The sequence below is a fragment of the Notamacropus eugenii genome, chromosome 1 (assembly GCF_028372415.1).
Source record: "Notamacropus eugenii isolate mMacEug1 chromosome 1, mMacEug1.pri_v2, whole genome shotgun sequence".
Lineage (NCBI taxonomy): Eukaryota > Metazoa > Chordata > Mammalia > Diprotodontia > Macropodidae > Notamacropus > Notamacropus eugenii.
In genome coordinates this window covers 50161576-50186169 of record NC_092872.1, presented here as the reverse complement: position 1 = coordinate 50186169, position 24594 = coordinate 50161576, and the positions used below count along the sequence as shown (strand labels likewise).

General features: G+C 42.5%; 1 protein-coding gene across 7 annotated transcripts in view; it reads left to right on the top strand.

The window, feature by feature from the left end:
- CACNA1H (calcium voltage-gated channel subunit alpha1 H) overlaps window positions 1–24594 on the top strand; it is a 416735-nt gene that overhangs the window by 285918 nt on the left and 106223 nt on the right. For all 7 annotated transcript variants that reach the window (XM_072600754.1, XM_072600744.1, XM_072600736.1 and 4 more), the window contains exons 6-7: window positions 3880–4039; window positions 21008–21323. In XM_072600754.1, coding sequence (XP_072456855.1) covers window positions 3880–4039; window positions 21008–21323 — 476 coding nt within the window. The remainder of the gene's footprint in view (window positions 1–3879; window positions 4040–21007; window positions 21324–24594) is intronic.

Here is a 24594-nt window from a genome sequence, read left to right as displayed (position 1 = left end):
CAGTAATGCTTCTCTTACTCTCAAGAAGGTTGAAGGCGGAAAGACAAGCCCTATATATACCAACATATTCATAGTATCCCTTGTGTTGGTCACAAAGAACTCAAAGTGGGTGTCCTCTGGTGAAATTTAAAAAAAAAAACTGTGGTGAGGTAATGAAATGGAATATTTTATAATGAGAAATTTCAAACAGGATGTATAAGATTACTTCCATTATATTGTAAGCTCCTTGAGGGCAGGGACTAGTTTTTGCCTCTTTTTGTATCCCCAGTGCTTATCACAATGGCCCAAAGTAGAGGCTTAATAAATGTTTACTGATTGGTTATGATCAATTGTATAAATTGATATAGAATGAATTAAATGGAACCAGGAAGCGATCTACATAACTACAACCATGTAAATGAAATGAATAGTGAATGGAACTTGGACTCTGAATCTCTCAGAAGAGAATCGGGGACTCCTGGAGCACAATGCTACATACTTTATTAGATAGAATTAAGGTATCAGTTAATTTTGCTTAACTCTTTTGCTCTGTTGCAAGGGAGAGTTCGGTGCTGCATTGGTACCTACAGAAATAGTGATTTTTGTCGAATAAATAGACTAGTTATGGTGACACACATCTGTTTTCCCTTCTGCTAGAGGCGTCTGAAGCTAATGGATCCCTTGAGTTTGAGAGTTCGTAGCTTCAGTCAGAATAAGGCTAGTCATGTATCTGCACCAAGACCAATGCTAATGGGATAAACCCCCAGATGAATGGACAGCCCCTAGGCTGCCTAAGGAGAGGCACATTGGCCCAGGTCAGAGAAAGGGAGCAGGTAATAGCTTCATAATGATCATTTTTGGAATGGGAAGGAAGGAAGGAAGGAAGGAAGGAAGGAAGGAAGGAAGGAAGGAAGGAAGGAAGGAAGGAAGGAAGGAAGGAAGGAAGGAAGGAAGGAAGGGAGGGAGGAAGGGAGGGAGGAAGGGAGGGAGGGAAGGGGAAAGGGAGGGAGGAAAGAAGGAAAGAAGAAAGGAAGAAATGGAGGAAAGAAAGGAGGAAGGGAACAAGGGGGGGAGAGAAGGAGAGAGGGAAAAAAATATTTCATCCTCTTCTGAAGCCTCTTGTACTAAAAAGCCTTTGACTCTAATTGGTTAGCAGTAGGAACATAATCATAGGTTCCACACTAGAGGAGTGACCTAGAATCAAAGAATTTCCGATTTGGGAGGAACCTTAACAATGACCTCATCTGTCTTTCCCATTTGACAGGGGAGGCCCAGAAAGTGCCCAAGGTCACACATGATGAAAATTGTTTTACAATTAATCTGGCTGTTTATATGCAGGATGGATTGAAAGATAGCACAGAGCTAGAAGAAAATTCTACGAGTTTGGGTGAAAGCTGACAAGCCATAACCAGAGTGGCGACAGTGGCAATAGCAAAGGAAGGGGCTGATATAAGAGTTTTTAAAAAGCTGAAACAAGTAGGATGGATGGGGCTATTTATCTTATGGAAGAGGTAGAGGTAAGGCAGAAGAAAAAATCAAAGAGGAGTAAGATTTAGGGCTTGGGTGACATAAAGATGAACTTATCAGGTCAACCATGACATCCATTAGATTGGAAACGCTGAATTTTTTACTGTCACACTCCCCCTTACTCCACATTCCTACACTTCTTGAGGTCCTCAATGATCCTGGGCTCCTGGTTATTGATGCCAATTGTCTCACCTGCTAAGAGCAGCAATAAAGGATTTCTATAAATTGTCACATCTTGTCACTTCTAGCTCCACTTCATGTTTCCCATACTTCCTGTTCTTTCTAGTCACTACCTTAGATCAGGGCCTCTTCAGCTCTCACCTGGACTATTGCAATGGAGTCCTCATTGTGCTATCTGGTCTCCATACCTGGAACGCTTCTCTTTCTTACCTCCCCACCTCCTGAAATCTCTGGTTTCCTTTCAAACTCAGCTCAAGCACCATCTTCTTGAAATCTTTTTTAATCCCTTGTATTCATTCTGTGTTTATTCTGTGTATATTTATGTCTCCCCTGTTAGAATATAAGCTCCTTGAGGGGAGGAAATTGTCTCACTTTTGTCTTTTGTATCCCCTGCACTTGGCCCAGTACCCACCACAGAGGAGATACTTGAGCGCTTGTTGGTTGATTGAGAGGCTCATGTTCTGAGAAGCAGTTTGGTGGTGTCAGAAGAACACTGGACTCTCACAAGACTTGAATTTGGGGGTTAAGACTTCATTTCTTGTTAACTGTATGACCCTGAATAAAGCTACTTAACCTTTATAAGCCTTAGTTTCTTCATCTGTAAAATGCAGATAATAATTCCTCTTATGGATATTAATGAGTACCTGCCTACTGAACTGGCAGGGTTATCATTAGAGTTGCTATGGTTATCTGGAAGGATTATGGAGCCTTTTACACCTTCAAGCACTACAGAAGGGTGACCTGTGTCCTGCCTTGGGTCCCAGGAACACCCTTCAAGAACCCCACTGGACATCCTGGAGATCAGGCTGTGCCCATGCATATGCCCCAGACAGATGGCACCAAGGGCAAGGAGAAGGAAGGGGGATTTCTTTTAAGGACTTTCTGCATTTCATGATAGGCTTTTATGGAGTTAGCCCTAGACCAGAATCCCAGAGGAAAAGCTATATATGATTTGGCTCAAGTCATTTTGCTTCTCTGTCAAACTGATTAATAATCACCCTTGGCCCACCTACCTTAGACATAAACATAGGACCCTGGAGTCATCAAGCTTGTGAGCCAATGTTGATCTCCACTGGGCTTGAGACCACAGTGCATGCAATGTAGGATATCCCAAGGAAACTCCGCAGAAAAAATGAAGCTTAGAAATCTGAATATAATAGTTATACTTTTCAAAGGACATTTATGTTTATTATTTTATTGACTCCCAGCAATAGCCCTGAGGGTGAGAGAGGATGGATGGTTTTTCCCATTTGACAGATAAGAAAACTGAGGCCCAAAATGGTGACGTGATTTGCTTCAAGTCACAGAGCCAGTGGATAACAGAGCTGATCAGCTCAACAGACAAACTTGGCCAATATTGATCTATTGTGTGGCATCACACTGGGGGAATTTACAAAAATGGCAAATGAGAGTGTCTTTTCTCAAGGAGCCTAGAGTCCAAAGGGGAAAACTGGGGAAGGTTGGGAGGATATGATACAACATCTATCCAAATAAGAACAATACCAGGGAGGAGGTGATCCATGCAACCAGTGAGGTGTAGTCAAAGGAAAAGCTCCCAAGACGTAGTAATGAGGAAGGAGGATGTTCCAGACATGAGAAACAGCCTGCAGAACAGGAAGAAATCCGGGCCCAGTGGATAGTACTGTTTATCCAGGACAGGCAAGACACACTGGAAAGAGGAATCTTCAATCATCTGTGGGTTGGAGACAGGTCATGAACAGGATTGAAGGTTAACATCAGAGAGAATTGAGAACCACTGATGGTTTATTGTTTTGTGCATGCTTCTAATAACCAAAGTGGTGACTGATCCCAAAGCCAACATCCCAAGTGCCCAACCAATCAGAGCACCTCTGGCAAGTGTCCTAGATACTACAACCCCCTGTTTGGGGTGCAAATTTGCCATCTCCTCTTGCCATCATATCCAGGGGTTGATGGGTCATAGAATCATAGTTCAAGAATTGGAGGGGCCTTTAGTGGCCATCTGGTTGAATCCCTTCATTTTACAAATGAGGAACTCAGACCCAGAGTAGTAAAGTGATTTGGCCCTGGACCATGTAACTACTAAGTCGGAGAGCTGGGATTCAAAGCTAGGTCCTCTGATTTCACTCACACCCATCACTCCCTCCACCATGCATACCATTCTAACTCCCAACGTGAAATAATATGTGTTCTGTCATCTTGTCTCCCACGCAGGCATGCGTATCTTGGTGACATTGTTGCTGGACACGCTGCCCATGCTGGGCAACGTCCTGCTCCTCTGTTTCTTTGTTTTCTTCATCTTTGGCATCGTGGGTGTGCAGCTCTGGGCTGGACTTCTGAGGAACAGATGCTTCCTGGACAACAACTTTGCCAGGTGGGTGCCAATCAATTGGATATCAGGTAGGATTGGTCCTACACTTTAGGGTTAGATCATAGAGTGAGCATAGGTTACAGCCTATCATGAACCCTATCATGAACTACGCAAGAGATAGATTCTATCAGAATAGGTTGCCAGGAGGCCCTACAGGTCAGACCAGGCATTCATCTCAATTTGAGAACAGCCCTGCAAGGTAGATATGCAAGTGTTATTATCATCCCCATTTTACAGATGAGAGAACTAACACAGGGAAGAAGTAATGTGGTATAAATGTACCATGTAGCACTTTAAAGTCGGCAGAACATCTTACATACATTATGTCACTTGACCCTAGTAACAATCCTGCGAGGTTGGCACCACAGATATTACTGTCCCTATTTTACAGATGAGCAAATCGAGGCACACAGAAGTTACATTGTTGGTAAGTATTAGAGGTGGAATTTGAATCCAGGTAATATGGACTCCACTCTATTACTAAATCACTGGAAAAAACATGATTTAAAGTCCCAGGATCATACATGTCTAGAGATGGAAGGGAACTCAGAAGTTCATTTTTATAATAAAAACTCAGGCAAGTTAAGAGACAGACTCAAGGTTACATGGGTATTAAACACCAAAGGTGAGCTATGAACCCAGGCCCTCTGACTCCAGAGACAGTATTATCTTCACTCTACTATGCTGCCCTCCAGGGCCAAAGGTTTGATTTGGGGCTTGGTTACTCAGTAGCTATGTGTTGCTGTTCAGTTGTTTCAGTCATGTCCAACTCTTCACAATCCCATTTTGGGTTTTTCTTGGCAAAGATACTAGAATGATTTGCCACTTCCTTCTCCAGCTCATTTTACAGATGAGGAAACTGAGGCAAACAAGGTTAAGTGACTTGCTCAGAGTCACACAGCTAGGAAGTGTCTGAGGCCAGATTTAAACTCAGGTCTTCCTGAATCCAGGCCTGAATTATTTAACAGTACTGGAGTTCATATTTTTCTGCCATAAATTGAGAGGATAGGACTGAAGTTCCTTCCAGTCCTAACAACCTACCAACTTGCCCAAAACATCACCTAATAAGAGTCAGGATAGGGATGAAAATCCAGGGTATTTTCTCATCTGTCCTGAAAAGGTAATGCTAAAAGAACCAGTGAGAATTACTGTGACCGCTGGCTCTGGTGGCCACCAGTGTGAGGAGGAAGACAACCCATTGGTTGGAGAGCCTTTATGACTATGTGATCCTAAGGTCTTTGAACCTCAGTTTCCTTATCTATAAAATGAGGATAATAATAGCGCATACTTCACAGGGATGTTATGAAGATCCAATTAAGAAATACCTGTAAGGAGCTCTGCAAACTTTAAAACTCCATGCCAGCTGTTATGAGAAACCATGTGACATAATGGACCAAGTGCTGGACTGAGAGTCGGGAAGTCCTGGTTTGGAATTGTGCCTCCTTTACTTATTCCTGGATGTGTGGCCTGATCTTGTCCCTTAAATTCTCTTGGCCTCAGTTTTTTCATCTATGAAATGGTGTTATAATAGCACCTACCTCATCGGATTTCTGTGAGGTTCAAATAAGGTAATATATGAAAAAGCATTTGGCAAACCTTAGAGTACAAAATAAATGTCAGCTATTATTGTCCGCAAGCTTGGTTTTTATGATTGGGCCATGTTAGCAGGCCAGGAGTTGAAAAGGCCTCGAGAGGAAGCTTGTGACAGTGTTTGTTTTGCTTCTTAGTTACCTGGAGGGGCCGTCCGGTTGCTAAAGCTAAAAATGGCCTGATGGGGACCTCCAGCTGCCCTCTCTGGCGGTTACCAACCAGTCACGTCACCAAGGGACACAGAGAGTAGGAGCAGCCATGACCCCTTCTGAGAATCCAGGTTGGCACTGGCCATTGGGGAAAAGTTGCCCTCTTTAGAGAAGCAACAGAGTGGGAAAGGGAGAGAACCAGGCTGAGATTCCAGCTCTGACACTTTCCAGCTGGGGAATCGTGGACAAATCACTTCACCTTAGTTTTCTCGTCTGTAAATGGGTTGACTTTTTTTTAAGAGCGCTTGCTCCGCCTACCTCATAGGCTCATTGGGAAGAAAGCTTTTTGTGTGCCTTGTAGAATTATAGCAATGTAAGCTGTTGGTATTCTTAACGAGTTCCTGATTTAGACCTGTACATTCAAGGTAGCTTAAGCCCAGCTCATGAGGGTGATTTCTTCAACAGTTTTGTATGCTTCGAGTCACTTCCCTGAAGGGCATTTTGGTATCATAGATAGTTTGCTCTATTCTCCATATTCTCTACTTTCATTAACCCCAGACTTCGCAGTTGTTCAGTTGTTTCAGTCTTGTCCAATTCTTTGTGACCCCATTTGGAATTTTCTTAGCAAAGATACTGAAGTGGTGTGCCATTTCCTTCTCCACCTCATTTTATAGTTGAGGAACCAAGGAAAACAGCGTTATGTGACTTGCCCAGGATAACACAGCTAATAAAATGTCTGACACCAAATTTGAACTCAGGAAGATGACACTTCCTAACTCCAGGCCAGCATTCTATCCACTGAATTACCTAGTTGCCCCAGCTTTGGGCTAGAATCAATCAATCAACAAACATTTATTAAGCACCTACTGTGTGCCTGGCCCTGTTCTAGGTACTAGAGATGGAAGATCAAAATTATATAGTCCCTGTTTTGAAGAGTTTATACTTTACTAGATATTTATTTTTCTGTGAGCCTTGCCCTGTGCGGGTTATTATACACTTCCTTCCATCTTAAAGAGTACCATCACATCACTAGACTAGGAGCTCCCTGAGGGCAGAGACCCTCTCTTCCACACAGTACCCAGCAGAGGGTGGTGCACTTCCTTGGTGCTTATCATCGTCATTATTTAATCCTCTGCTTCATGTCAGATGGAACGCATCTAGACGTGGTACCCAGAAAAAATACTCTCATTGTATGCTTTCTTTATATTTATTGTTCAGCCAACTACTGCGCCAGTGGAACAAATTATTTACTATTTGTAATCGAGCGAAAGCATTGGAATCTATTGTTGTTATTCGTGATGGTCATAGCTCCTTATATAACACTTTAGAGTTAACAAAGCACTTGAAATCCGTTCTTTTATTTGACCTTGTCCACAAACCATTGAAATAGCTAAGGCAAGTATTTTTTCCCATTTTGCTGATGAGGAGAGTGAATTCAGGTTCAGTAAAGTGATTCACCCAAGGTCACATAGTAAACAGTAAAGCTATAACACTTCAATTCTTCATTCCACCAAAACACATGGGGAAAAAAAACAGAACACTTTCAAAGAAATATATAAATCAGTGAGTGTGAGTATGAAACAAATTAACACATAGGGAATAAGGAGTCCTATAGTAACCAGACAAGATTGGGGTTAATAATAGCAATGATAATATTAATAATAAAAGCTAATTTTTCTATGCCTTAGGGTTGACAAAAGGCTTTCCAAACATTATCTTAACTGATCCTCATAACAGCCCTGGAAGGTAGGCACTATGATTATCACCAACTCATGATGAGGAAACGGAGGTAAACATTGTTCAAGCGACTTGCCCAAGGTCATATAGCAAGTCGGTGCCTGAAACCAGATTTGACTCCAGCTCTGGCACTCTATCCATTATGCGACTATCTGTCTCTGAGATGGTTTTGTGGAGCACATAAGTTCCACGTGGTGTTTTAAAGGAAGAAGATCTAGATTGATGGCAAGGAGAAAGAATGGGAATTTCAGGCAAGGCTAATGATTTGTAACAAGGCAGAAAGGAAAGAAAAAAGGAAGGAAGGAAGGAAGGAAGGAAGGAAGGAAGGAAGGAAGGAAGGAAGGAAGGAAGGAAGGAAGGAAGGAAGGAAGGAAGGAAGGAAGGGAGGGAGGGAGGGAGGGAGGGAGGAAGGAAGGAAGGAAGGAAGGAAGGAAGGAAGGAAGGAAGGAAGGAAGGAAGGAAGGAAGGAAGGAAGGAAGGAAGGAGAAAGCATTTATTAAGTGCTGAGCACTGGAGATACAAATAGAAAAGCAAGATAGTCCTAGCTGTCAAAGTGCTCACATATATATAAGCTGGCCAGTTCTAAGTCAGGTAGGAAGGTCCGGCAGTCCTCAGGAATACGTCTTTCTTAGTGTCATCTCTCGTAAATCCCAAGGACCAGGCTCTTCCTCTCCCTCTCCTCTTCTTCCTCTCCTTGCCTGTAGTCCAGAAGTTCAAGAAAACTCACTGGGGCAAGATTTCTAACCTATTCCATGAAAACCAAATTGGAAAGGAAAAAGAAACAAGAATGAGACACCTTTAGCCATGCAACAGGAAGAATCTTGAACCAGGAGCACCAGGCACATGCATTCCAGTCCTCACTTGCCACTACTTTTCTGGATGACCTTGGAAAAATCACTTTCCTTCTCAGGGCCTGAGTTTGTCAGTCCATAAATGTGGAGGATTGAGTTAGGCCCTTTCCTGTTCTGAAGTTCTGTCATTCCTTTGCCATCTTGCCAAAAGATAGGTTCCCCTTCCACAGCGGGTAATCCAAGGTCACCCCCAAGCTTGTCACACAAAACTGTTCTCAGACAGTTGGAAGCCCAGGAAAACCCCCAAGTAAATTGCCTCCTTGTACGCATTTGCTTTCACAGAAGGAGAAGTTTAAAGGGAAATAGAGCCCAGACACTGTGGGATTTAATTTTCACATAAGTCCCTTTTTTTTAAGTGGTGTTTGGTAAAACTTGTCTCTGATCATCCTTGATATGTTTGCATTTCTTTTCTTAAAGTGTGAACGTTGTGCTTGGCCCATGATTAAAGAAAATAATAACAAGAGGATTGGAAGTTTTCTGCTCAGCTGAAATGCCAGAGCCCTGAATTCTGAGTGGGCTGTAATCTTGGCAGAGATGAGTGTATAGCATTTGGAGAGCCTGTCACTTATTTGGGCACTTTCTCCCAGAGGGATGATTCTCCCGGTTCCCACAGGCTGGGCCCCACAAGGCACACAGGATAAAGAGGACTGAGCAGGCCATAGGATTGGCCAAAGTTGGAGGGAGGGGATGAAAGAAATGAAACGTGGACTTTCAGCATCTGTCTGAGCCCACAGACCAGACTGGTTTCTCTCAGGCCATACTTTCCCAAGGACATCAATGCCAGGAATAGTTTTGTTTTGTTTTTGTTTTTGTTTTTTAGAGTTTGGGGGCAAAGAGAAACAAAGGTGGAAGAAAGACAGAATGGGGGAAGTTGAGGCAGAAATCTTATATTTGTACAGTGTTATAAGATTCAGAAAATACTTTCCCATCTCCTATCCAATCTGATCCTCACAATGAACTTGGGAGGCAGAGAAGGAGGGAGACAGAACAAAGATTACTCTCCATATTCTGGTGGAGGTAAAGTTATTTGAGAATGATTAAATGGCTAGTTAGAGGCATAGCTGAAACCTGAACTCAGTACCCAGACCTTCTGATTTCCAGAGTTCAGCTCCATACTGCCTTTAGTTTCTAGGTGACCCTTCCAGTGGTCTTTCCTTGAACACTTCCTTTTCTCCAATTTTTTCTTAAGTCAAGGTTATAGGTTCAAAGTCTGCTCTCTAGAATATGACAAACCTACAATGTGCAAGGAGGAGGATATTTTCTCCATTTAACTCATAATGATCTGCTCTCTCTATCCAGGGATGAGAAAACCTGCAGCCTCAAGGTCACATGTGGCCCTTTAAGTCCTCAAGTGGGGCTCTTTGATTCAGGTCAAAGGGCTGCACTTGAGGACCTAAAGGGCAACATGTGACCTTGAGTCTGCAGGTTCCCCACCCCTTCAGGAATACCATGAATACTAGGCAAGTCATCAGGTTGTTGCTGTGTTTGTCCTTTGTTCTTGAAGAGGATCATGACATCCAGATGATGACATAACTTGGGGTTGACTTTGATTTGAGTGAGGGAGGGCTGTGCAAGGTCATCAACCACACTTTCTCCTCTAGAGTCATCTGGGTCCCAATCACCTGATTATCAACTGAATCCAAGAAAGGCAACAAAGCAAACAAACTTCAATCCCAAGTACACTCTTTTGGGGTCCCATATCTGGGTTCCTTCTATCTAGTTCAGCTTAATTCAATAAATATATATTAAGGATCTGCTCTGCTCTGGGAAAAGCATTGTATTAGACTTTCAGAAATACGAAGACAAAACGAAATAGACTTTGCTTCTCCTGGGAGGATAAGGTGTGCGCAGATCAAACAATCCCTCTGATTAATCTCTTGTATTTAATAAATAAATATATGTGCACATGTTTTTCTTAACTTTATATTTATGCTGTGTATATATTTTATGTGTACTTGTCTCCTCTATTAAAATGCAAGCTCCTTTGAGTAGGGATAGTTTCATTTTTTGAATTGAGCATAATATATGACATATAGTACGAACTTAATAGATATTATTAGATTGATGCTTAATAGATGTTATTGACTGATTGATTGATTAAATCAATCAGACAGCATACTACGTGTTAAGCCCTGTATTAAGTACTACCTACAAAGAAAGACAAAAAAAAAACCAGTCCTTTCCTTAAAGAAGCTTACCTTCTAATGGAGGTGCCACCATGTAAATATTTACCTACAGAGCAGATGGAGGATCGCCCTAGAAGAGAAGGCTCTACCAAGTTGGGGAACCAAAAAAAGCCTCCTGCAGAAGTCAGCATTTGAGCTGTCTTAAAGGAAGTCAGCACTTCTAAGTAGAAAATAACGCAAGGTAATTTGAGGAAGGGGAGTGCATTAATCACTAGGGAGACCAGGAAAGGCATCCTGCAGAAGGTAACTTGTAAGCTGAGAGGAAGGATTCCAAGAGGTGGCAGTTAGGACAGATTGGATTCCAAAGTTGGCAGACAGATTGTTCCAGCACTTGGTGGGTATGGAGATAAAATGCTGAGTTCAGGAAACAGCTAATAGTCCAGATTGGTTGGACTGTAGAATTCATCAAAGGGAATGATGTGAAGCTAGAAAGGCAGGTTGGAGCCAGATTGTGGAGGTCCTTCAATAGTAGGCTTGGGAATTTCTACTTTATTCTAAGGATGATAAGGAATTATAGAAGGTTCTTGAGTAGAATAGTGATGTGGTCAGGCCTGTGCCATAGCAATATTGTTTTAGCAGTTGTATCAAATGGATTAGAAAAGAGAGAGTTTGAAAATGAGGAGGCCAATTAAGAGACCAGTGTGAATCAGGTGAGGCATGATGACCATGTGAATGGAGGGAAAAGAAGAGGTGAGATCTATTATCTTTGAGATTTGACAGTTAATGATATGTGAGAGGTAAGAGATAGAAACAAATGTAAGATGATTCCCAAGTATACAAACTTAGATAACTGGAAAGATGAATGTACCCCTGTCAGGAATAAGACAGTCTGAAGGGGGGGAAAGGAGAAGAGAGTTCTGTTTTGGGATATTTTTAATTTGAAATACCTATAGAAAACCAACCAGAGATATCTACCAGCCAGCCAGGAATGTTCTAACTTGGTGTGTAGAAGGGGAATTGGGACTGAATATAAGGCCCTTGAAGACAGGAATTGTTCCATTTTTGTCTTTTTATCTCCAGTACCCAGTACAGTGTCTGGTACATGGTAGGTGCTTAATGAATTTTTGTTGACTGATTGCCTTATAAATAGACTCAAGAATCATTTGTTTAGAGATAATTAAACCCATGGAAGCTTAATGAAATCGCTAACCGAGAGAAGAGAAGAGAAGAGAAGAGAAGAGAAGAGAAGAGAAGAGAAGAGAAGAGAAGAGAAGAGAAGAGAAGAGAAAAAGAGAGGAGAGGAGAGGAGAGGAGAGGAGAGGAGAGGAGAGGAGAAGAGAAGAGAAGAGAAGAGAAGAGAAGAGAAGAGAAGAGAAGAGGAGAGGAGAGGAGAGGAGAGGAGAGGAGAGGAGAGGAGAGGAGAGGAGAGGAGAGGAGAGGAGAGGAGAGAAGAGAAGAGAACCTATATTGAGAGCTTTGAAGGAGACCCATACTAAGGGAGTACATCGTATGTGCCATGTTGGCACATAGTAGGTGCTTAATGAATGCTTGTTTATTGATTGCTTGATATGTAGATTTGAGAGTCATCTGCTTACGGATAGGTTGGCCAATGGGTGCTAGAGAAATCACCAAGGGGGAGAGTGTAGAGAAAAGGTAGAGAGAGGAGAGGAGAGGAGAGGAGAGGAGAGGAGAGGAGAGGAGAGGAGAGGAGAGGAGAGGAGAGAAGCCTATTAAGAACTTTGAAGGACATACTTATTAAGGGAGCATGAATTAGATGATGAGTTAGCAAAGGAAATTTAAAACAGGTGGTTAGAAATGTAGAACAAGAATTGCAGTGTTGTGAGCATAGAAAGTAAAGTCCACAGCAGGATAGATGAGCCTGTCATGAACCTGTCATGACCTGTCATAGGACACATCAATACTGTACTATCAGGACAGTATTGTACTGTATCCCTATGCCTTATCTCACGTCCTAGCTCTGGTGATAATGGCTTTTGCTGTCTTTGCTGCATCTAAACCACCCAGGCATGAACAGTTTGCAGGGCTGGTATCTTCTGCATTTTACAGATGAAGACACCAATACCCAGGAAAAGAAACTGACTTATTAAAGATCACTTAAAGAAAAATCAGTGTTAAACCTAGGAGTACCTCAAGTTTCCTGACTCTCAGTCTCGAATTCTTCCTACTATACTTTGATTACTTGAAAAGCGAGTTCCTCCTCTCTCAGTGCTGAGCCTGGGATAGAGAGCACCCCTGTGATCTCTCCCTGCCAAATCCCCTGTGCACCGCCACCCCCCCCCCCCATACCCCCATCCTCGAGGCATTAAACCTTCAAACCTTTGCACAGGGTTTAGCTGCCTTTCTAGCCTGTTTGCCATTTGAGTACCCCCACCCCCACCGCCCTGCACATGCCAGAGGAGAGAAGCAATCTCTGGACATCTCTAGCTAGCTATCAAAATCCAATGTTTTTTATTCAAAAGGTCACCACTGTGCAAAACGAAAATGTGTTATTTAAATGCAGATTTGCCCACCCTCCACCCCTCCTTTCTTCTTTCTAGTCAGATCAAGGGAGGTTTTCTCTGAAGCTGGGATCCCCTTGATAAATCATTTCACTGGGATCCCAGCTGCGCTACTGATTCGTTCTGGGCCCCTTGCCCTCTCTGGGTCTCAGTTTTTCCCATCCATTAAATGAGAGGTTTGGATGAGATGACCTCCTAAGTATGTCCATTCCAGAGCTAACGTTCCAGAATTATATACAATTCAAAATGTCTTAGCCTTATGCTTAAAAAGTAAGGCAAAAATAGAGTTCCTGTTCTCAAGATGCTCACAGTCTAATGGAAGAAACAGCACACAAACAAGAAATTTATAAGATAAATGGGTGGGGGGAGATATAATCTCAGAGGGAAGGCATGAAAATGAAGGAGGATTAATTTTAGCCAGGACTCAGATAATGCTAATATGGAGTGAAGATGCCTTGTCCATTAGCGACCTTTCACCGTGTTATCTGGAATGCCAGCTCCATAGGTAACAAACTTGCTCTCATCTGAAATCATTTCCTTTCTTGCTCCTTCCATCTTCTTGCACTCACTGAGACCTGAATTCCTCCTGATGGTACAGCTTCCTTGACCACCTTTCCAGCACTGGCTGCCCTTTCAATTACACCACCACAACCCCCAACTCATTGGTCATGGATGGGGAAGTTGGAAGTTCCCTATTGCCACTTCTAGGCTCTCCCTCTAGCAACATCACTCAGTAACTTCCCCTACTCGGAGATCAATTCAATCTATATTTATTACCCAATCAAAATTCTGGTGGCTGTCATCTATAGATCCTCCAGAACACTCTCCATCCTTCATGAGTTGTGTGCCTGGCTCACAGTCTTTTTCTCCTCCTCAACTCCAGCCTCCCTCCACAGGGACTTCAGTATATATACATCTGTCATTTTGATCTTCCTAAAGCACAGGTTTGACCGTGTCACCCCTTCCCCCTACTATATAGTAAACTCCATTGGCTCCCTCTTACCACCAGGATCAAATAGAAAATCCTCTGCTTGACTTTTAAAGCCCTTCAAAACCTGACCTCTTCATACTGTTCTTATACCTAATTCTCCTTCAAATACTGTGTTCTAGTGACAATGGCTTCCTTGCTGTTCTTTTCACAAGACACTCCATCTCCAGATTCTGAGTGATTTTGCTGGCTGACCCTTTTCCTGGAACTCTCTCTCTCCTCATCTCCTCCTGGTCTCCCTGGCTTCCATCAAGTCTCAGCTAAAGCCCTGCTATCTGCAAGAATTCTTTCCTAATCCTCCTTAATTTTCATGCCTTCCTCCTGAGAGTTTATGTTATTTTATCTAATAAATTCATCTTATGAATTTCCCTCATTTATCTTACAAATTTCTTGTTTGTATCTTGTCCCTCCCATTAGACTAGGAGCATCTTGAGAACAGGAACTCTATTTTTGCCTTTTTTCCTATCTTAAGCACTAAGTATAGTACCTGGCGCATAGGAGGGGCTTAATAAGTACTAGATGATTGGCTTTCATGGTCAGTGCTGTGTCACAGATTATAATGGAAAGTCAGTTCATCATTTTCTGAGCTTTTCAGACTTTGACTTCAAGCGTTCCCCTAACAGGCATTTACTGAGTCCCCTGTATGGCCAGCCCTAGGAAGGGGTAAGAGGAGATAAGAGGCATCAAGGTAGCCCATGTCTTGGGGGGCTCCTAGTCTAGGGGAAACAGTACTCACCCACAGGAAACAATGGGAGAACAGTTTGAGGAATGATGGTATAACTGAGGCTTGATGTAGCAGAGTGGATTGAGGCCTAGGCCAGCCTTGGAGTAAGGAAGAGCTAGGTTCTTCCTGTTGCTGCCCTTTTCTCATACCAGCTATGAGACAATGGGTGAGTCATGTCATCTCTCAGGGATGCCAGGCAGCTCTCGAAAGGTAGCAAAGGTAACAAAGAAGCCATAGATCTTCATCCCTGGGTAGGATTTTTGCATCCATAATTCTTTATACCAATTCAATCACTGGTCTAGATACCATCCCTTCCCTTTATCTGTTGCTCTAAATATGTGTGTGTGTGTGTGTGCGCGTGCGTGTATACATTAACATATGCATATTTATTAGTCAATAAACAGGGGTGAGGAACCCACGGCCTGGAAGCCACATGTAGCCCTCCAGGTCCTCAAGTGCAGCCATTTGACTGCATCCAAACTTCACAGAACAAATTCTGTAAAACTTGGACTCAGTCAAAAGGCCATACCCAAGGACCTAGGAGGCCATGAGTTCCTCACCCCTGGATAAAGCTTCAGGCCTGGATTCAGGAAGACCTGAGTTCAAATCAAATTTCTGACAGTTACTAGCTGTGTGATCCTGAGCAAGTCATTTCACCCTGTTTGCCTCAGTTTCCTCACCTGTAAAATGAGCTGGAGAAGGAAATGGTAAACTATTCATTTTCTTTGCTTAGAAAACCCCAAAGTGGTCACAAAGAGTCAGACATGATTAATTGACCAAACAGTAAAAATGCATGCTTATACACATGTGTGTATTCATATACACACATGTATAGGCATGTACATGTGTGCAAACATGTGTGCATACTTACATATCTCTGTAAGAGAGAGGGAATAGTCCTAGACAACTCCAACTTTACAAGCATAGCTGACTGAGAAGTGAATAAATAGCACCTTCAAACAAAATCGGGAGGATTGGAAGGACCGGTTCAGGCAGGCAGATGAGACAGTAAGTTCTGTTTGGGACATTTGGTCCAAACTCCAGGCAAACTGCTTTCAGCAAGTGACACTACATACTTGTGGATGACCTTCAAGTCACAGTACCTAAGGAAGAATTCCTCCTCCTCTGTCACTTACCACCTGCAATATAACTTTCACCTGGACTCTATACATAAGTGTATGTTTGCATGCATACACACAAACACGTACACATATGTAACTCTTATTCTGCATCTCAGTTTACTAAGTAATACCTGACATAGTGGTACCATGTTGGACTCAATAATCTTCTCCCAACTGTAAACCAACTAGATCCAGTAAAATTTGGAGGTTTGAGGCCTTAAATCCCAGCTCTGCCACTTACTTTCTATGAAGTCACTCTGTTTCTCTGGGCATCCGTTTCCTTCCTCATCTGTTGAATGAAGGGTCTGGAACAGATGATCGCTACATCTTTTTTAGCTCTAGAGCTATGATCCTTTGATACTTATTCAAGCAGGCTAACTACAGAGTTTCTTTGGTTAATGTTGTTATCAATCATGGGCCTCATGTTCAGAGGGTTTTTTCAGTATATATATTATTGATGATCTGATTGAGGATATTAACTGGATAATTTTTGTATCTTACAGCCTATGGAATATGAAAATTATAAATTATTTAATATGATAAAATATTAAACAATATGATGAGACATGATAATATATTAAACAATGTCCTATAACAAGTTGGTCATGATAATAATAATACCTTTTACCTCTGTTGTGCCTTATAGTTTCTGAAGCACTTTACATACATAATCTCATTGGATCTCCAAAGCAATCCTATGAAAAATGTATATCAAATATCATTAGCCTCGTTTTACAGAGGAGGAAACAGAATCTAAAAGCAAATATAGGATTTTTCATAAAGGAGTAAGGAAGGCATATCATCATGAGTTCAAATCCAGTTTCAGACACCAGCTATGTGACCTTAAACAAGTCACTTAACCCTGTTTGCCTCAGTTTCCTCATCTGTAAAATGAACTGAAGAAGGAAATGACAAACCATACTAGTATCCTTGCCAAGAATACCCCCAATGGGATAACGAAGAGTCAGACATGACTGAAAACAACTAAACAACAAAAAAGGGAGTAATAATACATTTATCTTTTGATGGGGACGGGTTTGAGTAGCCAAAGAGGTGGCTACCTAAAGTGCTTTAGAATCTTTAAGGCATATACAGATATAAAGTACTGATATCATACTATCAGTTTATTGCAATTCATTCTTTAATATGCTATGTTTACCATATTGTTTACTATTCAGTCCTGTTGAATGTTCATTATTGATAATTATAATTTTCGCATTCTGTAGGCTGCAATGCATTAAAAAAGTTACCAAGTTAATACCCTCAAACAAGTCATCAATGACAATATAAACGGAAACATCTAAAGATTTGCTGATACTAAGGTTAATCAAAGGAGTTCTGAAATCTATCATGGACATGTATCGTGGAAAGGATTGTAGGAGCCATGTTACAACTCCTTCATCTGACAGATGGAAAACCAAGGCCAGAGCCGTTGAGTGACTTCGTTGAGGTCCCATAGGTATTAAGTGATAGAGCTGGGATTCAAATTCAGGCCTGTACCTCTAAATTCATTAGCATCTAGTGAATGTAGTTGGTTAAAGGTTTGGAGAACTCTTCAATCGCTCATACCACCACCAGATCACTTGGTGCCATCTTAAGGAATCCAGGGCAACTAAGTTTTGGGACTGGTGAGCAGCATGTATGACCCACAGCCCTAAGGAGGGTCACCGTGAGGGTGTCTTGCAGAGAGGCAAGAGAGGTGAGGAGAGCCAGAACCTTTTGTCACTGTTGTGAGACCTTACTTCTCAAAGTGGACCAATGACTTCATGGGTGATATCTTGACTTATGCATGAATTGAATTTAAGTGAGGCAGAGATACGCAAAGTCATCAGCCTCACTATCACTTCCAGAGTCATCAAAGTCCAGTGGCAAGACAAAAGTCAAGATGACCAGAGATGGCCCAAGATGCAGTGGGTGACTATGGCCTTTCTAAATTAAGGTCTTTCCCAGATCTCAGTGTGTCTGAGGCATCGACCATTCAGTGACTAAGGGCTAGGTAAGAATTGAGACAAAAGATGACCCGATTTATCATCACAAAAATATCAGGCTAGGAGGGGAAGACCAAGAATTTGCCAGAACCTGTGACCTAGTGTGGAAAGAAGAGAAAGAAAGACTCCATCAAGACTTCTTAATGACAGAACCACATAGCTAAGGAGATCTGAGGTTCCTGAGGGGCATTCCCTGGCCTGGGCTCCTCTTTGTGATATATGGCCCTGGAAAACTCTTGAGCATCAGGCTGTGAGATGCCAATATCATGGGCACAGAGAAGACTGGAGGATTTGTGAATGATGTCTGGGTGCACAAAACCATTGACAGTTTCGTCCTTGATAGTACCTTCTGACTCCTGTCCTATCATGGATCTTTGAATCCTCATATGTGAAGGCAAGGGAATCTCCTACAAGGAGCATAATTCTAGTAGACAGACTACAAAGGCAGCACAGTATAGGACACTAGACTTAGAACCAGGAATCCTCCTGGATCCAAAACTTAACTAGAGAATCATTGAAAGTCTCTTGGCCTCAGTTTCCTCATCTGTAAAATGGGGGCAATGATAGTAGTATTACCTATAACACCAGGTAGTGTTGAGGAAAGTTGATTGCAAACCATCAAGCACTGTATAATTGTGGGTTTCTGTTAGTATTGCTCCCCAGGGGCAAGGATTTAGACCCTTTTTATAAAGCCGCTGTGGTTCAGTCCATCATCACAAACACCAATACCAAATGACTCATACAAAGGAGTAAAAGGAGTTAGGGTCAGGTCACCAGGCTATCCTTAGAGACTTCAGATCAGGATCTCAGGGACAGAAAGTTCACGTCAGGAGCACAGAACCCAGTGACCAAGCCACAATCAGTGAGCTCTAAGTCAGGTCATATAGGGGGAGTCCCTGTCACAGATTCATAGGTTAAAACAGGTAGATCCAGGAAACAGATCTCTAAAAGAAGATCTAGGGGCATTATGTGCCTCGCCAGGGCTGCTTCCCCCTCTTCAGGCCCTGGCTCCCAACGTGACTGACCCAGGTACATCCACCCATGTGCTTACCCTCAGAATCCCAGCAGTGATCACAGCTGCTCTCTAGTGACTTAAGGCTCCAAACTTAAACTTACATCCCCACCTTGTGTCTGTGTTGAGGTGTATAGATGGTGTTGGGGGAAGGGGTACATCTGAAGCACTTCTCCATGTTTTGCCGAGTAGTTATGAATATAATGGCTGGTAACAAAATGAATAGCCAGCCCCATCTCTGCTCAGCTCTTCTATCTCTGAGGAAGGAATATAGGTCACCTGAAGGCTGTGGGGGAGGCTGGTGGGCTGCCACTCAGGGCCGTAACCTAGTAACGTGTTCTCCTCATCTGGTCCTGGAAAATGTTTAATGATGTGTGTGTGTTAAAGCCTCCAACAAGCAAAGTCACTTGGTAATGCCAGGCTATAGGGACAATGCTGAAACATAAGCCTTAATCTGATTTTGTACAATAGCTGGAGAGGTTTGGTATGCAAGTTAATGAGATTTCTCTGCAAAGGGGCTCTTCCAAGTGAATGGGGACCCAACTGGGGAGGGATCCTAAGTCTAAAGCCAAGTGCCTCCTTCCCTCTTGCTCCCCTGAGACTTCTCTGTTCCCTAGAGGGACCGAAGTCTGCCATCTGAAGTTCATGGATCTTGCCTAAGAAAGGATTTCTAAGGTTCCCTTCTAGGTTGACCGTGTTCTTACCTTTCTTTGTAACCTCAGCACTTAACCCAGTATCTGGAACATGGTAAATGGTTCATAAATGTTCCTTAATGATGATCTTGATGATTCTTGACATAAGGCAACAGATAGAAGGCAAGATCATAAATACTTGTGCCAGCCCATACCCTGAGCTCTGGATGGACACTAGGGAGCAAAAATGGAGGCCTCATGAGGACTCATGGAATTCAGTCTGTTTAGTTTATCCCTGTCCCAGATCTGTCCCCAACTCTTGAATCTTCGTACATGACTCCCAGGAGAGGCAACTCTAATCCCTTGTCTTGGACCTTGGCCTGACGAGTCATTCCTCATGTCAAGTCATTCCTGGACCACTAGCCTGAAAATCTCCCTTCTGGGAAAGCCTGTCTCAACTTCTCCAAGTCTTACCTTCAGGATGAGTTGGGATTTTCTGGAACTACTATTTGATGTTGCCTATCTTCCAGGCCAGACTTGCATCCATTTGGAATTTTTGGTGTGGCAAAATTGGAAGAGCAGGGGAAGGAAGTGAGGCATTCAGGATGGCCAGCAACATAGGAGTTGGCAACTGAAAGACAAGGGGCAAAAGACAGGCAAGAAAAAGACATGTTGAAAGCATAATACTACGGTTAGCACTATGCAGCAGATAAAAGGGACTTGTAGTCATCACCATCATCATCTTCTTCCTCCCCTTACCTCTGCCTCTTCAAATCTTTAGTTTCTTTTGAAACTCTACTCAAGCACCACCTTCAGTGTGAAGCCTTTCCTGATACCCTCAGCGGTTAGGGCCATCCACTTCCCCACACCCCCCCAATCATCTGATGTCTTTTGGGCATTTATTTATACCTATCCACATACATACATGTTGTCTCTACAAGTAGAATGTAAGTTCTTTGAAGTCAGAGACTGCTGTACTTTTTGTCTGTGTAACCACAGCATCTAGTACATAGTAGGTGCTTCATAAATCCTGATTGACTGGTCTATCATTATCATCATAATGACTTTAATAGTAGCAGTAGTTCACATTTAAGCTTTGCAAATTGTTTTATATTCTTACTAGCTCGATGAGCTTGGGCAAGTCATTTCCTTTTTATGAACCTCAATTTCCTTTTCTGTAAAATGGTGATGGTTATACTACCTTACAGAGTTGTAGGAGGCTCAAAGGAGAACATATACATATATGTACATTGATAATGTCTATGCATATAATACATATAGTATAATATGATATGGTATTGTATGATATAATATAATACAATATGATATATGCATATATAAAATGCTTTGTAAACTTAAATGACTTGTATGAACATTTGTTATTGTTATTGATGTGTAATCATCTGATTAGCCTCTCATCACTACCTAAATCACAGGATTATTGTGGGCTTTCTACGTCTGAGCTACCATTGATGTTAAAGTCATTGTATACCTTCTAACAATTCTCCCAACCTTATTTTCTCTCTGACCACAGGAATAACAACCTGACCTTCCTGAACCCCTATTACCAGACCGATGAAGGTGAGGAGAACCCTTTCATTTGCTCTTCACACCGCGACAATGGCATGCAGAAGTGTTCGCACATCCCCATCCGCCGGGAGCTGCGGGTCGAGTGTACACTAGGCCTAGAGGCTTACAGCCGCTCCTTGGAGAACCCCGATGGTGGTGGGAGAAACTCCTGCATCAACTGGAACCAGTACTACAACGTGTGCAGGTCAGGTGACTTCAACCCGCACAATGGAGCCATCAACTTTGACAACATTGGCTACGCCTGGATTGCTATCTTCCAGGTGTGACTCCCCAACCTCCTTCCATGTGGGGTCATTCAGAAGTCCAATAACCTGAAAAAGAGGGTCATTGTAAGGATGAGAGAAGAAATATAAGGACAGCCTAAGGGTATGAGGCATCTTCATTATGAAGAAGGATGAGAGCCATAGATGTAGGAATAGAAAAATACATCTAGGACTGCACACTAGAGAATACAGGAATCACGGATTTGTAGCTGGAAGGGACCTTAGAGATCACTTAGCCCAACCTTCTCACTTTACAGTGTAAGAAACTAAGGCAAGGACAAACTCAATCATTTGTCCCACATCATACAACTCATAAGTAGTTAGAACTAGGATTGAAATCCAGATTTTTTGACTCCAAATTCTGCTCTCTTTCTCTTACACCACAGTACCTCTGGGACTTCAATCAGACCTAGTTTATGGGAAAAGAGTAGTGTTATGGATTTAGTGCTAGAAGAGATCCTAAGGGATCATCTAATTCAAACCCCTCATGGGATTTAATTCAGTCTGGCACTACCTCCATTGCTGTTATACACTGGTCAGACCATTCCATCTTTTGTCAAAACCACTGGGTGTGTGTGCACATGCATGGGCAGCATCTGAAAGAGTGGGAAAAGTAGATCCAGAGAAAGCTAGTTAGATAGGGCCAGACCTGGGACTTGAACTCAGACCTCCAAATGCCTAGCACAGTGAACCTTCCACTGTACAGCCCTACTTTAAAATCATAGAATGTACACATGGGAAAGAAGATGATATGGCGTGTATGTATATATGTATATGCACATACACATATAAGCATTCACATATATACATGTGTATACATACATACATACTTTATACTTGTGTGTATATATGCCTATATACACACACATACATGTTGGAACCAGATTGTAAGGGGTTACAAAGAACAAGCTAAAGAATCTGGACTCTTTATAAAATAGATTCCCCAAAATCTGGGTGCTGAAATGAGGGAGGCCCCTTGAAGCTTCAGACAGGGCGATTTCTGAAAAAGAAAAGGCTGTTTGCCTCTTCTGTCAATCAGTCAACAGATATCTCTTAAGTGCTTCTTAGGTTCCAGGAATTGCGCTAAGCACTAGAGATACAATGAAAGGAAAAAAAAGCACGCCCCTGCCCTCAAAGAACTCCCATTTTAATGAGAAGTAACTAATAAATATTGGTAAGAATATATACAGTGAAAATGGAAGGAAAATCCTAGAGAGAAGGGACCAACAGAGCATTGTGGGGGTGGGAGGGGCAGATGTAAGAGGGAAGGCATCCTGCACAAGGTAAGATTGGATCTAAGCCTCGAAGCAACCAAGGGGAGCTCTGAGTCTGAGGTGGGGAGGAAGAGAACATTCCAGGCATGGATTCAGGAGGCCAGTGTGTGTCTGGATCATAGGGTACACTGAAGGGAAGGGTGAGAACATTGGCATTTATAGAAGTGACACTATCTGGGGGGTGCCCATTATCAGTGAAATCACAGGTCGTAATATCCTTGCTGTTGTGTTGACAGTGGTTGTTTTTATCACTATGACTGTCACAGGATAAAATCCAAACCCCTCAGTCTGGTGTTCAGGGGCCTTCACAATCTGATGCCAACTGGCCATCCCAGCCTTCTCTCCCCCTAGTGCCTTCTGACTCAACCAGACCACTTTACCTTCCCCAGTACATACCCACATTGTCCCACCTCCATCCCAGCCTTTCTTCACACAGGTCCTTATGGCTGGAGCACCCTTTCCCTAAAAGTTGTCTTTCCTCCTTTCCCACCCTCCCCTATCTTTTTTCCCACTCCCAGGCAGCCTGAATTGATCTCTCCCTCTTCAAATTTCAATATCACCATGTTTGCACTTCTCAAAGCACATGATCCTGGTACTCTAATTGTTTGGGATTACTGCTACAATTTCCCCTATCAGATAGAAGTCTTTTAGGGCAAAGATGCTCTCTTATTCTTCTGTTTCACCAGTTATGTCAAGATGTAGTATAATCGAAAAAAGAGGAAGGAAGGAGAGAAGGAAGGAAAGAGAGAAGGAGAGGAGAGGAGAGGGGAGGGGAGGGGAGGGGAGGGGAGGGGAGGGGGGAGGAGGAGAGGAGAGGAGAGGAGAGGAGAGGAGAGGAGAGGAGAGGAAAGGAAAGGAGAGGAGAGGAGAGGAGAGGAAAGGAAAGGAAAGGAAAGGAAAGGAAAGGAAAGGAAAGGAAAGGAAAGGAAAGGAAAGGAAAGGAAAGGAAAGGAAAGGAAAGGAAAGAAAGGAAAGAGAAAGGAAAGGAAAGGAAAGGAAAGGAAAGGAAAGGAAAGGAAAGGGGAAAGGAAGGAAAGGAAAGGAAAGAAAAGAAAGAAAGGGAAAGGAAGAGGAAAGGAAAGGAAAGGAAAGGAAAAGGAAAGGAAAGGAAAGGAAAGGAAGAAAGAGAGAGATGGGGAAATCAAACTACTCAATAAACCTCTGTCCCTCTCCCCCCCCCCCCCCCTTTCTCTCTCTTGTTTAGCAATGACATGCAAGAAAAATATCAGGAAATAGCCATAAGGGATGGTAGCTTCAATTTGCTGGATTGTTTTAAAGAGAAGGCTCTGAGCATGCTTGTAGGCATCAGAGAAGAAGCCAATATAGAAGAAATGATGAAAGGAGGAGGAATGGGAGGGAGAGGAGGGGGAAGGAGAAAGAAAAGAAGGGAGAGGAAGAAAACTGAAAGAAAGGAAGGAGGATAGAGAAAGAAAGAAAAAAGAAGGAAGGAAGAAGGGAGGCAGAGAAAGGAAGAAAGAAAGAAAGAATGGAAGGAAGGAAGGAAAGAAAGAAAAAGAAAGAAAGAACGGAAAGAAGGAAGGAAAGAGAGAAAGAAAGAAAGAAAGAGAGAAAAGAAAGAAAGAAAGAAAGAAAGAAAGAAAGAAAGAAAGAAAGAAAGAAAGAAAGAAAGAAAGAAAGAAAGAAAGAAAGAAAGAAAGAAAGGAAGGAAGGAAAGGAAGGAAGGAAGGAAGGAAGGAAGGAAGGAAGGAAGGAAGGAAGGAAGGAAGGAAGGAAGGAAGGGTATGATTAAGGGCACAAGTAAAAGAGATAATCTTGGCAAGTAGAAAGACTTCCTCATACTCCTCCTCCTCCTCCTCGGAGACTGGAGTAAATGAGAGGAAAAATGAAGATGTTCAAGAGGTTCTGGATTGTGGAGCCAGAGAGATGAGATAGTTCATCTTTAAAATGAGGTATTGGGCTAAATGCTCTCTAAGGACTTGATTCTGTCAACAAATGGAGCATAGGATGTGTGCTGATGCATCTTCCTTAGCATA